This window comes from Nomascus leucogenys, chromosome 3, assembly GCF_006542625.1.
Source record: "Nomascus leucogenys isolate Asia chromosome 3, Asia_NLE_v1, whole genome shotgun sequence".
Classification (NCBI taxonomy): Eukaryota; Metazoa; Chordata; class Mammalia; order Primates; family Hylobatidae; genus Nomascus; species Nomascus leucogenys.
The window spans coordinates 40,159,292-40,172,008 of record NC_044383.1 but is presented as its reverse complement, the minus strand read 5'-3'; the positions used below and the strand labels follow the sequence as shown (position 1 = coordinate 40,172,008).

General features: G+C 45.5%; 1 protein-coding gene across 2 annotated transcripts in view; it reads right to left on the bottom strand.

Moving 5' to 3' along the window:
• The window catches only part of MYOF (myoferlin), a 174,608-nt gene that overhangs the window by 116,549 nt on the left and 45,342 nt on the right, over positions 1–12,717 (bottom strand). For both annotated transcript variants that reach the window (XM_030809247.1, XM_030809248.1), the window contains exons 4-5: positions 8,044–8,152; positions 2,756–2,843 (exon numbers count right to left, since the gene is read on the bottom strand). In XM_030809247.1, coding sequence (XP_030665107.1) covers positions 2,756–2,843; positions 8,044–8,152 — 197 coding nt within the window. The remainder of the gene's footprint in view (positions 1–2,755; positions 2,844–8,043; positions 8,153–12,717) is intronic.

The following is a 12,717-nucleotide window of genomic DNA, read 5'->3' as shown; positions in this document are numbered from 1 at the left end:
TGGTGAAACTCTATCTCCACTAAAAATACAAAAATTAGCCGGGCGTGGTGGCGGGTGCCTGTAATCCCACCTTCTCGGGAGGCCGAAGCACGAAAATTGTTTGAACCTGGGGGCAGAGGTTGAAATAAGCTGAGACTGCGCCACTGCACTCCAGCCTAGATGACAGAGCAAGACTCCATCTGAAAAAAAAAAAAAAAAAAAAAAAAAAGGCCGGGAGCAGTGGTTTATGCCTGTAATCCCAGCACTTTGGGAGGCCGAGGCGGGTGGATCACGAGGTCAGGAGATCGAGACCATCCTGGCTAACATGGTGAAACCCTGTCTCTTCTAAAAATACAAAAAGCCAGACGTGGGGGTGGGCACCTGTAGTCCCAGCTACTCGGGAGGCTGAGGCAGAAGAATGGCATGAACCCTGGAGATGGAGCTTGCAGTGAGCTGAGATCGCACCACTGCACTCCAGCCTGGGTGACAGAGCCAGACTCTGTCTTAAAAAAAAAAAAAAAAAAAATCAAAAATAGACTCACAGAGAGGAAGATCCTTGAGCCACTCAGGATCTATATCCTAGAGGGGAAAAAAGCAACAAAGACACCAATACACACAGGTAGAACACCATGTGACAGCAGATGCAGAGACTGGGGTGACGCATCTACATGCCACAGATGCCAAGGAAGGCGGGCAACCAACAGAAGCTGGGAGAAAGGCAGAGAGGCTCCAGAAGGAACTAGCCCTGCTGACACCTTGATTTCAGACTTTTGATTTCCAGAACTGTGAGAGAATGTTTCTGTTGCTTAAGCCACCCAGTTTGTGGTAGTTTAGGACAGCAGACCTAGGAAACTAACAAACAGGGTCTAGCTTAGGAGAAATGACAGTATGAAGAAAGATGCCCTGATCTTTCCAATTCAGAGGCTACTCCAGATAGCCCATCAACGCGGGCTGTCTTGTGCAGGCCAGAAAGTGCCTAGTGCCTTTCCCGCACAGATACAAATGCTGGTGACAATAGTCATTGGCAGGGGAGGTCTGAGGGAAATGGGTGGGACCACTCAGTTCTGCACCTGATGGTGTTATTGGTGCTGGCCTGTGTCCTCTGTGTTTCGTGGTTTTTTGTTTGTTTTTTTGTCATCACTGCTGTGGAAGCAAAGGCAGCCATGGATGTTCTTGAGCCACTGCAGGGCTCCTGCAGGGCTGAGTGTCCAAAGCCAAGTAGAATGCTCAGGGTGCCGCTAGGAAGAGGGTGACAGGCAGAGCATGCTGCTGATGTGCAGGGGCCATCTCAGTCTTGTCACCAAGAGGAAGCCACCTAACCCTCACTGGAAACTCACAACTACTTAGTCAAAAAATGGGCCAAAACATTCATAATGGCTGCATAAGCAGGGGCAGGGGCTGAGGTCAGGCTGAGCAAGATGAGAAGTCAGGTGGGAGTGGGCAGTACAGGCAGGGAGGGTGCTGCTGCAGGTGTAAAGTGAACCCTCGGGCGACCGGAGAGCCGAGTTCCCAACCGAGAGAAGCAAGGAGAAGATGAGCCCCGAGGAGCCACCTCAGGAACAAGTGCAGGACTTCCCCCCAGGAGGGAGAATTCCATTTTTTTTTTTTTTTTGAGACGGAGTTTCACTCTGTTGCCCAGGCTGGAGTGCAGTGGCACAATCTCAGCTCACTGCAACCTCCTCCTCATGGGTTCAAGCAATTCTCCTGTCTCAGCCTCCCGAGTAGCTGGGATTACAGGCCCTCACCACCACACCTGGCTTATTTTTTTGAATTTTTATTAGAGAAGAGGTTTCACCACGTTGGACAGGCTGGTCTCGAACTCCTGACCCTAGGCGATTCACCTGCCTCGGCCTCCCAAAGTGTTGGGATTACAGGCGTGAGCCACCATGCCCAGCCAGGAGGGAGAGTTTCAAGGAAGCAGGTGAGAGTGGTGAGATAAGGGGCCCCTCCCTTCCTGGGACACATGCTGAGACTGGGGTAACAGATGGGGCCCTTAGTCATGCATCTTAGGGCTGAGGAAGGGACAGAGACTTTTAGCATCACGTCATCCTGGGAAAACACTGAGAGGAGGTCAGACTCAGCTGCATGAGAGGACTGATTGTCTTGTAGGCCCTCCCTCCCTGAGCCCTCAGCCCCAACCCCACCTAGAGTGGCACCTGATGGCCCTGAACGACTGGCAACCTATGTCAAAGACCAAGGGCAATGTGGTTTATGCTGAAGAGAAGCAATTGCTTAGAGGACCTGGGGCTGTTTGTGGACAAGATGGGGCCAGGGTTATGAGAGAGAGGGAAGGAGGCTCCAGTCGAAGGCCACGCCCATGAGACTGGTGCTGAGAGCAGAGCCTGGTGGTGGCACCTTTCAGAGCCCGGTGGTGGCACCTTTGGGAGGTGAGGAGACACACGGCAGAGAGCAGAGGGGCCACTCCTTGAGCCAAACAGCCTGGGAACACTGTATGGGGTGGAAGCCACAAACCTGAAGCAAAGCCCTGGGACATTCTGCTGGAGCCCGCATGTGCTTTTTGTGCTCACCGTGAAGTTGAGCACCGTGAAGTTCAGTAAAGGGCTGGTTCACCCTTCCCCTCTACCTTGAAGGGCATTTCATAAACAATTGCAATGTCCCAATTCAGGCAGCCCCACCTGCCTCGCGGGGCCCCTGTCTGGGTGGGCAGGGAGCTACAGGCTTGTGATCAATGGCAGTTCTTTCTCCAGACACTCTCCTTTGTGTCTTTAGCAGCCTCACCCTGGGGGTGGCTGGGCCTTCAGAAGGGTCAGCTTACCTCCCATGCCTGGCACGCTGGGCCCGCTCGGGTCATTTGGATGTGGAGCAGAAGGCGGATCATAGCCGATCACCAAGTCAATGGTGGCCTGGGTAGAAATAATTCGTTGCAAATATTATCAGTGCAGGGCACCAGCATGTTACAGACTCAATGCAAGTGACTTCAGCAGGAGCCAAAGTCTTGGAAAGGGTAAGAGAGAGGGAGTAGGTAAGCGAGGCTGGAAACGGGGAGGGGGACACAAGCTCGACTGTTCCTATCCTCCCACTGAGAGCCAAGGCAGGGTGGGGAAGGAGCTCCCTGTCACAGGTTGCCAAGTGTATCCTTGCTAAGGGGCCACCTCATCAACAGAGTAAAGTTGTGACAAGCAGGTGTGAACTTGTCACACACCTCCATCCTAGACTGGAGATGCCCTCCCATCACAGAATTACAATTACAGAGGCTCACTGTAAATGATTAATTTATTTGTTTGCTCATTGCTTATTTCATTATGAATTGCTGAGATTTATTTTCATGCTTCTCTTTAAAGAAGAATTTTAGGGCTGGTCACAGTGGCTCATGCCTGTAATCCTAGCACTTTGGGAGGCCGAAGCAGGTGGATCACCTGAGGTCAGGAGTTCGAGACCAACCTGGCCAACATGGCGAAACCTTGTCTCTAATAAAAATACAAAAATTAGCTGGGCATGGTGGCAGGTGCCTGTAATCCCAGCTACTCAGAGGCTGAGGCAGAAGAATTGCTTGAACCTGGAGGGGGCGGAGGTTGCAGTGAGCTGAGATCGTGCCACTTCACTCTAGCCTAGGCAAAAGAGCGAGACTGTCTTTTTTTTTTTTTTTTTTTTTGAGACAGTCTCACTCTGTTGCCCAGACTGGAGTGCAGGGCACAATCTCGGCTCACTGCAGCCTCTACTGCCTAGGTTCAAGCGATTCTCCTGCTTCAGCCTCCTGAGTAGCTGTGAGTACAGGCATGCACCACCATGCCCGGCTAATATTTTGTATTTTTAGTACAGACGGGGTTTCATCATGTTGGCCAGGCTGGTCTCGATCTCCTGACCTTGTGATCTGCCTGCTTCAGCCTCCCAAAGTTCTGGGATTACAGGCATGAGCGACCGTGCCCGGGGAGACTCTGTCTTAAAAAAAAAAAAAAAAGAGAACTTCAAGTGACTAATAAGGCTGGGCACGATGGCTTGTGCTTTTAATCCCAGCACTTTGGGAGGCCAGGTGGGTGGATCACGAGGTCAGGAGTTCGAGACCAGCTTGGCCAACACAGTAAAACCCCATCTCTACTAAAAATACAAAAATTAGCTGGGCATGGTGGCAGGCGCCTGTAATCCCAGCTGCTCAGGAGGCTGAGGCCGGAGAATCGCTTGAACTCGGGAGGCGGAGGTTGCAGTGAGCCAAGATCGTGCCACTGCACTCCAGCATGGGCAACAGAGCTAGACTCCGTCTCAAAAAAAAAAAAAGTGACTAACAAAACATGTATATAAAGTTGTGATTCATAAAATAGGATAAAAAAAAGGAGAATTGAATCTGGCTAAAGAGGAAACAAATATGCAAAGCATAAAGTTAAATATAATTGCCATTTCTCTTGCATAATCTGTGACCTCCAAAATGCCTAGAGCCAAATAAAAAGGGAAACTGAAAACATTATGTAGCTTTCACTACCAGCAGAAAGAAACATACTATTCCTTACAAGAGACAATGTTATTCCTACTTATAAGAGCTGAGATCAATTTCTCACATGGAGCATTATTATAGGGCAGAGTTGGCTGTATACAGTACTTTTTAATTTCATGGACCCACAAAATTTCAAAAAATTTGCTAGGGGAAATCAATATTGGGTTGCTAACTTGTATTTTGCCAAACACCTGCCCACAACTATCATCTACTATTGCAATCATTTTATAAAAGAGAGGCATTTTAACACCAAAAATGACAAGAGACAAACCTCAGAATAAAGGGAGTCCTTTTCAAATAAGGATGGCACACACGTACACACATATGCACACACACACAAGGTGACCAGATAAAATCTGGACATCTGGACAGATCATATTTAGGACATACTTACACTGAGAAATTATTAGTTGTTTATGTGAATTTTTTTTTTTTTTTTTTTGAGACAGAGTCTCACTCTGTCGCCCAGGCTGGAGCACAACGGCGCAATCTCAGCTCACTGCAGCCTCTGCCTCACACCCGGGTTCCAGTGATTCTCCTGCTTCAGCCTCCTGGGTAGCTGGGATTACAAGCATGTGCCACCACGCCCAGCTAATTTTTGTATTTTTTTTAATAGAGACGGGGTTTCACCATGTTGGCCAGGCTGGTCTCAAACTCCTGACCTCAGATGATCCGCCCGCCTCAGCCTCCCAAAGTGCTGGGATTATAGGCATGAGCCACCTTGCCCAGCCTGTTTATGTGAATTTAAACACACATCCTATACTTTCATTTGCCATTTTTCCTACATCTGGTAAACACACACACTCACACACACACAGTGCATTGCCCTATTTTTTTCCATTTTTCTGTTCATCAGTGAATACTCCCTCATATACTGGCACACCCTGTGTCTTGGAACCACTGCTCTGGAAGACACTGAACAGGATAAGGAATATGTCCCCAGCCACAGTTTCACAGCACACAAAGAATCATAAGAGCAGCATCTCATGGCTGAACGCAGGGAGCACTGAAGGGCTTAGTTGCTAAACTGAATCTAAGAATGAAACTTTTCAAACCTAGAAGAACACACAGACAGCCACCCCCTTGATCTGTGGTTTTCATGCTGTGTTCTATAACCTCAGGATTCCCAGAGGTGCTCCAGGGACCCCCAAAAGGGTAAGAGGAATTACAGGAGGCAGGGCTTGAGGCCGTTTACTTTCCTGACTCCATGATATGGTTCAGATGTTTGTTGCCTCCAAATCTCATGTTGAAATGTGACCTCCAATAGTGGAGTTGGGTCCTGGTGGGAGGTTTTGGGTCATGGGGGTGGATCCCTCATGAAGGGCTTGGTGCCATTCTTGCAGTAATGAGTGAGTTCTCACTCTATTAGTTATTGCAAGGTCTGGTTATTAAAAAGGGTCTGGCCCCTTCCCCCTCTTCTCTCTTGCTCCCTTTCTCACCAGGTGTCACGCCTGCTTCCTCTCCACCTTCCCCCACGAGTAAAAGCTTCCTGAGGCCTCAGCAGAAGCTCAGCAGATATGTATGGTGCATGCTTGTACAGCCTGCAGAACTATGAGCCAAATAAAGCTCTTTTCTTTATAAATTACCCAGCCTCAGGTATTCCTTTATAGCAGTGCCAAATGGACTAACACACTCCACTGAATCACAACAGTTCTGCCATTCTAGGGGTCTACATATGCTTTCTTCTGTGCTTTAAAAAAAGAAGGCAGAAAAATCACTGACTTATACCATCTTTCCTCAGAATTATTTCTCTCAGCTAGGTTTTGGGTAAACAGATGATAGCCAACATTTTAAATGTGTGCTTTGATTAGAATGCTGATTTGTGGCAAACCTATAAGTTTTAGAGACCAGACCAGCAAAATTGCCATTCTCTCACATGGCTGTTGAGAGCCTAGCTTTGCTTACAGGGACTGCATGTTTTAGTGTAAATTTTTCTCCCTTTGCCCAGGCTCCCAAGAAAAATAAATTGATTGGAAAATGAAGGGGTTGGAAGTTATGGGCCAAGTACAATATCTTTATGAGTGCTTCTTATTAATTATATGAAATCTGGGACTTGGGACACGTGAGTCATTTTTTTAAAAAGCACATGCACTTGAGAAAGAGAATTCTGGTCTTGCATCAGAAAATATTAAGATGTACTTATTTTAAAAAAAATTTTCTTATTTGAGATGGAGTCTTGCTCTGTTGCCCAGGCTGGAGTGCAGTGGCGCGATCTTGGCTCATTGCAACCTCGGCCTCCTGGATTCGAGGGATTCTTCTCCCTCAGCCCCCCAAGTAGCTGGGACTACAGGCACGTGCCACCATGCCCAGCTTATTTTTTGTATTTTTAGTAGAGACGGGGTTTCACCATGTGAACCAGGATGGTCTGGATCTCCTGACCTTGTGATCTGCCCGCCTCAGCCTCCCAAAGTGCTGGGATTACAGGCATGAGCCACCGCACCCAGCAAGATGTATTTATTGAGAGAGGCTGTGACCAGAAAACATCCAACACCCAATGTAATAAAGATTGTGAGGCCAGGCGTGGTGGCTCATGCCTGTAATCCCAGCACTTTGGTAGGTCGAGGTGGGAGGATCACCTGAGGTCAGAAGTTCGAGACCAGCCTAACCAATATGGTGAAACTCCATCTCTACTAAAAATATAAAAATTAACTGGGCATGGTGGCACATGCCTATAATCCCAGCTACTCAGGAGGCTGAGGCAGGAGAATCACTTGAACCCAGGAGGCAGAGGTTGCAGTGAGCTGAGATCGTTCCACTGCCCTCCAGCCTGGGTGACGGAGTGAGACTCCATCTCAAAAAAAAAAAAATAGATTATGATATTACCGTCTTCATATTCCAAGGTTATATCAACGAACTGCCTTCTACAGAATGTTTCAAAGAGTATCTGATACACAGAATTACACATATCACACAAATATTAACACCCAAATGGCTAAGCACAGAGCTACACCCAGAGGGAGTCACCCTCACTATATAGAATTCTGTCATAGAAAATCAAATTTATCTAATTTGCTAGTTCTGTGATTGAAAGTATAAAATAAGGTCCATGTCATTTGCAAATGGGCCCAGTTTTTTATTTAAAGCACACACACTTGAGAAAGATCACCGGAAAAATCTCAAAACCAGATTTTTTTGTGTGTAGTTAGCTAATTATCAATTTATACCTTTTCTTTTCTTTTTTCTTTTTTACCAATTGATTCTGACAATTTAGACATTTTTCTTTTCTTTTCTTTTCTTTTTTTTTTTTTTTTTTTTGAGATGGAGTTTCTCTCTTGTCACCCAGACTGGAGTGCAATGGCATGATCTCGGCTCACAGCAACCTCCGTCTCCTGGGTTCAAGCGAGTCTCCTGCCTCAGCCTCCCAAGTAGCTGGGATTACAGGCACCCACCACCATGCCCAGCTAATTTTTGTATTTTTAGTTGGGATGGGGTTTCAGCATGTTGGCCGGGCTGGCCTCGAACTCCTGACCTCAAGTGATCCACCGAAAAGTGCTAGCCTCCCAAAGTGCTGGGATTACAGGCGTGAGCCACCGCACCCGGCCTTAGACCTTTTTCTTAATGAAATTTTGCTCAATCATCTCACTTCAAAGCCATTCAATAAGAGAGAAAACACTCACCCCAGTATCTTGCCCTTTTTCATTTAGCAGGGAGATCAGCTTGTACGGCAGGGATCTGCTCTGGTCACCAGTCAGGTCCTTCAGGGCCACAGTCGCCGTGCCAATTAATCTGCAGGAAAAACAGGAAAGCACATAGCAGCCTAAGTAGGAGATAGGCTTCCAATGACTCAGGACCTCTCAACCCCTACCTCTTCGTCTGTTATCATTAAAGTCACTATAATGAGAGGTGGGCCATTTTGCTATTAGCCTCGCATGGCATTTTGGCAGTAAACATATCTCCCATCACCTCTCCATTACAAGAGTCAAACTCTGGTGCCTATGAAATTTCTTTCTTTTCTTTTCTTTTTTTTTTTTTTTTTTTGAGACAGACTCTTGCTGTGTCACCCAGGCTGGAGTGCACTGGGGCGATCTCCACTCACTGCAGCCTCCACCTCCCAGGTAAAAGTGATTCTCCTGCCTCAGCCTCCCAAATAGCTGGGATTATAGGCGCCCACCACCACGCCCAGCTAATTTTTGTATTTCTCGTAGAGATGGGTTTTCGCCATGTTGGCCAGGCTGGTGGTCTCGAACTCCTGACCTCAGGTGATCCGCCCACCTCAGCTTCCCAAAGTGCTGGGATTACAGGTGTGAGTCACCACTCCCAGCCTGAAATTTCAACAGTCATGAATGAGATAGAGGGGCAAAAGGTAAAGACTGAATAGAGTGGCCGGACACAGTGGCTCATGCCTGTAATCCCAGCACTTTGGGAGGCTGAGGTAGAAGGATCAATTGAGTCCAGGAGTTTGAGACCAGCCTGGGCAAGATGATGAGACCCCATCTCTACAAAAAGTTAAAAAATTAATTGGGTGTGGTGGTACATGCCTGTAATCCCAGCTACATGGAAGAATAAGATGGGAAGCTCACTTGAACCCAGGAGGTTGAGGTTGCAGTGAGCTATGATTGTATCACTGTACTCAGGCTGGGTGACAGAGTGAGACCTTGTCTCAAAAAAAAAGGAAAAAGAAAAAAGAAAGACTAAATATAGCACCCCCCTACCTGCCCCCCCGCCAGAAGCCAGGAAGAGAGAAAAGTAGGACAAAATTCAGTAAGAGAGGAAGGCATTTCTCTGTAATAGAAATGTAAAAGGACCCATAAATCTTTGCCTACTGTGAAAATATCCCCCCAAGTAGACCTTCTAGGGTTGTAAATAGGTTGCTAGTTCACTGATAGGGTTAGCCTGCTATCCCCTGTTTGATGGTGCAGCATTCAAACGTTCAATGTGTGTACTTCTCTCTTCCTAGAACTTGGTAGATAATATCAGCCTCTGCCACTTACCCATCTATCTCCTATCGTACCTAACATATTGGTACAGAAGTACCCTCACGTCTCTGCTCAGGACGAAAGCCCCCTCGACTCAGGGATTCCTGCCTGTTTTATTCACTACTCTAACACAGTACCAGAATATAGTAGATACTTAACAGCAGGTTCTTGAATGAAGGAAAGAATAAATAAGTCTACATATATTGAGAATTAATACTCAAAACATTTTTATAGTTAGGGAACATGATCAAAAACATATATAGAACACACATTCCCCAGTCTATATAAAAATGTAACCTGTGAAAAATAGTCTGTAAATTGGGGTTATAACATGAAACATGAATAAGAGTAGGTAAAGCGAGGAAGTTCCTTGTGTGAAATGCAATCAGAAAGACAGAGAGTCACGTGCTTTCAGTATGTATCCTGAAAACGGACAGAAGAAATATTTAGAATGTTTTATTTATTTATTTATTTTGAGACGGAGTGTTGTTCTTATTGACCAGGCTGGAGTGCAATGGCGCGATCTCGGCTCACCGCAACCTCCGCCTCCCGGGTTCAAGCAATTCTCCTGCCTCAGCCTCTCGAGTAGCTGGGATTACAGACATGCGCCACCACGCCCAGCTCATTTTGTATTTTTTTAGTAGAGATGGGATTTCTCCATGTTGGTTAGGCTGGTCTAGAACTCCCAACCTCAGGTGATCCACCCGCCTCAGCCTCCCAAAGTGCTGGGATTACAGGCGTGAGCCACCGCGCCTGGCCCAATATTTAGAATTTTTAACTGTTACTTACTTCTATCCTGTCTACATTGGCGCTGACTTATACTAGCAGATAGAATAGAAAATCATTAGCATAAAAATAGAAAGCTAAACATTGAGTCCTTAAAGTGATAGAAGAGATTCCTTATGCCAAAATATCCGGGTGAGGAAACTGTAATTGAACATTTCTATGTAACTCTGGGCTTTTGGGCAAACATAATAATCAGGAAAATTCATCTTGTGGAAATGCATTTCATTTTAAAATATAATACAGTATATTTAAAAATCAGAAAGTAAAAGTTGTTTCTCACAGGTGCTCCAGGGACGCCACATGGCAACATGGGCACATCATTTTTGAAGTGATAGATGTTAGCAGTATCTGTATTATTCTCCCCAATCCTCTTCAGTCTTCAGAAATAGGACTAGATTTTAACGCAACCACATAGGTCCAGAGACTTGGCAATATTAATAAGTGCTTTCACTTTCTATGAATAGGATATTGCACAAGACCAGGAAATTGCTATAGCACCCTGTTTCGCCCAATTTGCCTAATGATAGGAGCCCTTTGTACATGGTGTCTCGGAAGAGTGCACTTTCTTGTAAAGAACACCACACAAGACGCTCAACAACTGCGATGGACTCTCATCCCTCCTAATGTCGCAAGCAGAATTTGTAGTTGGGGCCACATGCGGGGGCTCATGTCTGTAATCCTAGCACTTTGGGAGGCCGAGGTGGGTGGATCACTTGAGGCCAGGAGTTCAAGACCAGCCTGGCCAACATGGTGAAACCCCGTCTCTACTGCAAATACAACAAATTAGCCAGGTGTGGTGGTGCGCACCTGTAATCCCAGCTACTTGGGAGGCTGAGGCAGGAGAATCACTTGAACCGTGAGGCAGAGGTTGCAGTGAGCCAAGATCAGGCCACTGCACTCCAGCCTGGGCAATAGAGCAAGACCCTGTCTCAAAAAGAAAAAAAGAATCTGTAGTTGGCAATGGAAAAGAAAATTTTTGCCTCCAGAGGGACAATAGTGAACTTTTCAGCCCTTTTTCGTCAACACAGAAATTAATTCTCCCAGTCAACGCTGAGAATTGGTGAGAATTTTCTCCTGTTTTGTTGTTGTTGTTGTTTTTCCTGTTGCTGTCATACATTTAACTTCTACATGTTACAAAACCATAATTTATTGTTATTATTTTTTCTCAAAACAATAAATTATCTTTTAAGGAAATTTTAAAAATAAAACTATGTTTTACATTAACAGAAAAAAAGATTGGATGGGAATTTTACAGAGTATGTTTTTAGATCAGTATGTTTTTTAGGCTTTTTTACAGGAGTATTTTTTTTCTCCTTACTTAGATTTTTATTCCCGTGACATACTGAGGACCCCCATTACGCCATCTCCACCAGACAAAACAGATGAGCCTCCAAACAAGGGGAAAGCCCCTAAAATCTCTTCCACATCTCTCTCAGCCACACAGCACAAGTATTAAGGAGAATTTATTTCCATGGTTTTTAAGTCATGAAATCAGCTAATTGAGTTTTCAAGAAAATCAAAACGTAAAAACTACAGGTTTAAAAGTCATCCAACTGGTATTAAATGTCTAAACGTGATGAAAGATGTGGAAACAAACTGGACTTCATTCCTTGCAATTCCATAATTCATAGCCTAACCCTAGGACTAAGACAGCAACACTGCACACTTGAACATGTACTGATTTGCTTCTGCTAAAGTCAAAATGACCTGAATCTCTGTCATCAATAAACAAATCTTAGAACAAACAGTGCAACATGCTGGGACAATGCTGAAGTAGAAAGAGGGCCAGCCTGGGGTTGGACCAGTGTGTCTCGACCTCAGCACTACTGACATTTTGAACCCGTTAATTATTTTTATGGGAGGCTATACTGTTCAGCTAGATACCATTTGTGATCATCGAAAACTTCGAGGCACATTGCCAGTTGTTCCCTGGAGGGCAAAACTGTCCCAGGTTGAAAACAACTCCTGTTCTATTCATAACTCTGTGTCCCAACTTTCTTGAAGTACTTGGCTAAGTCACCCAACTCTTCGTTATTTGCAAACAAGTGGATTGAAGCAAAAAATTTCTCAAATGCTTTCCAGCTCTAACAATCTGCTACTAGGCTTGTGTATGTGGTGCTTTCTATATATGTCTACAGGAAACTATCTAATGTTAAATATTTCTTTTCTGGCCAGGTACGGTGTCTCACACCTGTCATCTCACCACTTTGGGAAGCTGAGGTAGGAGGATCACTTGAGTCCAAGGAGTTCCAGACCAGCCTGGGCACACACAAAAAAAATGAAAAATCAGCTGGCTGTAGTGGCTCACACCAGTAGCCCCAGCTACTTGGGAGGCTGAGTGAGTCGTGAATGTGCCACTGCATTTCAGCCTGGGCGACAGAGCAAGACCTTGTCTCAAAAATAATAATAATAATAAATTATTTTCTCTCTCTTTTTTTAAAGTCCTGCTCCCTGCTCTCGAATTTATAAGAAAAAAAAAATCTCCTAGAACATGTCCATGTTAGACTATCCAGAATGCTAGGCAGGGTTTCCGCCTTCAAAGAGATTGTCTTATAATGTCGTGAATCAAACTAGAATTCACACAGAGTG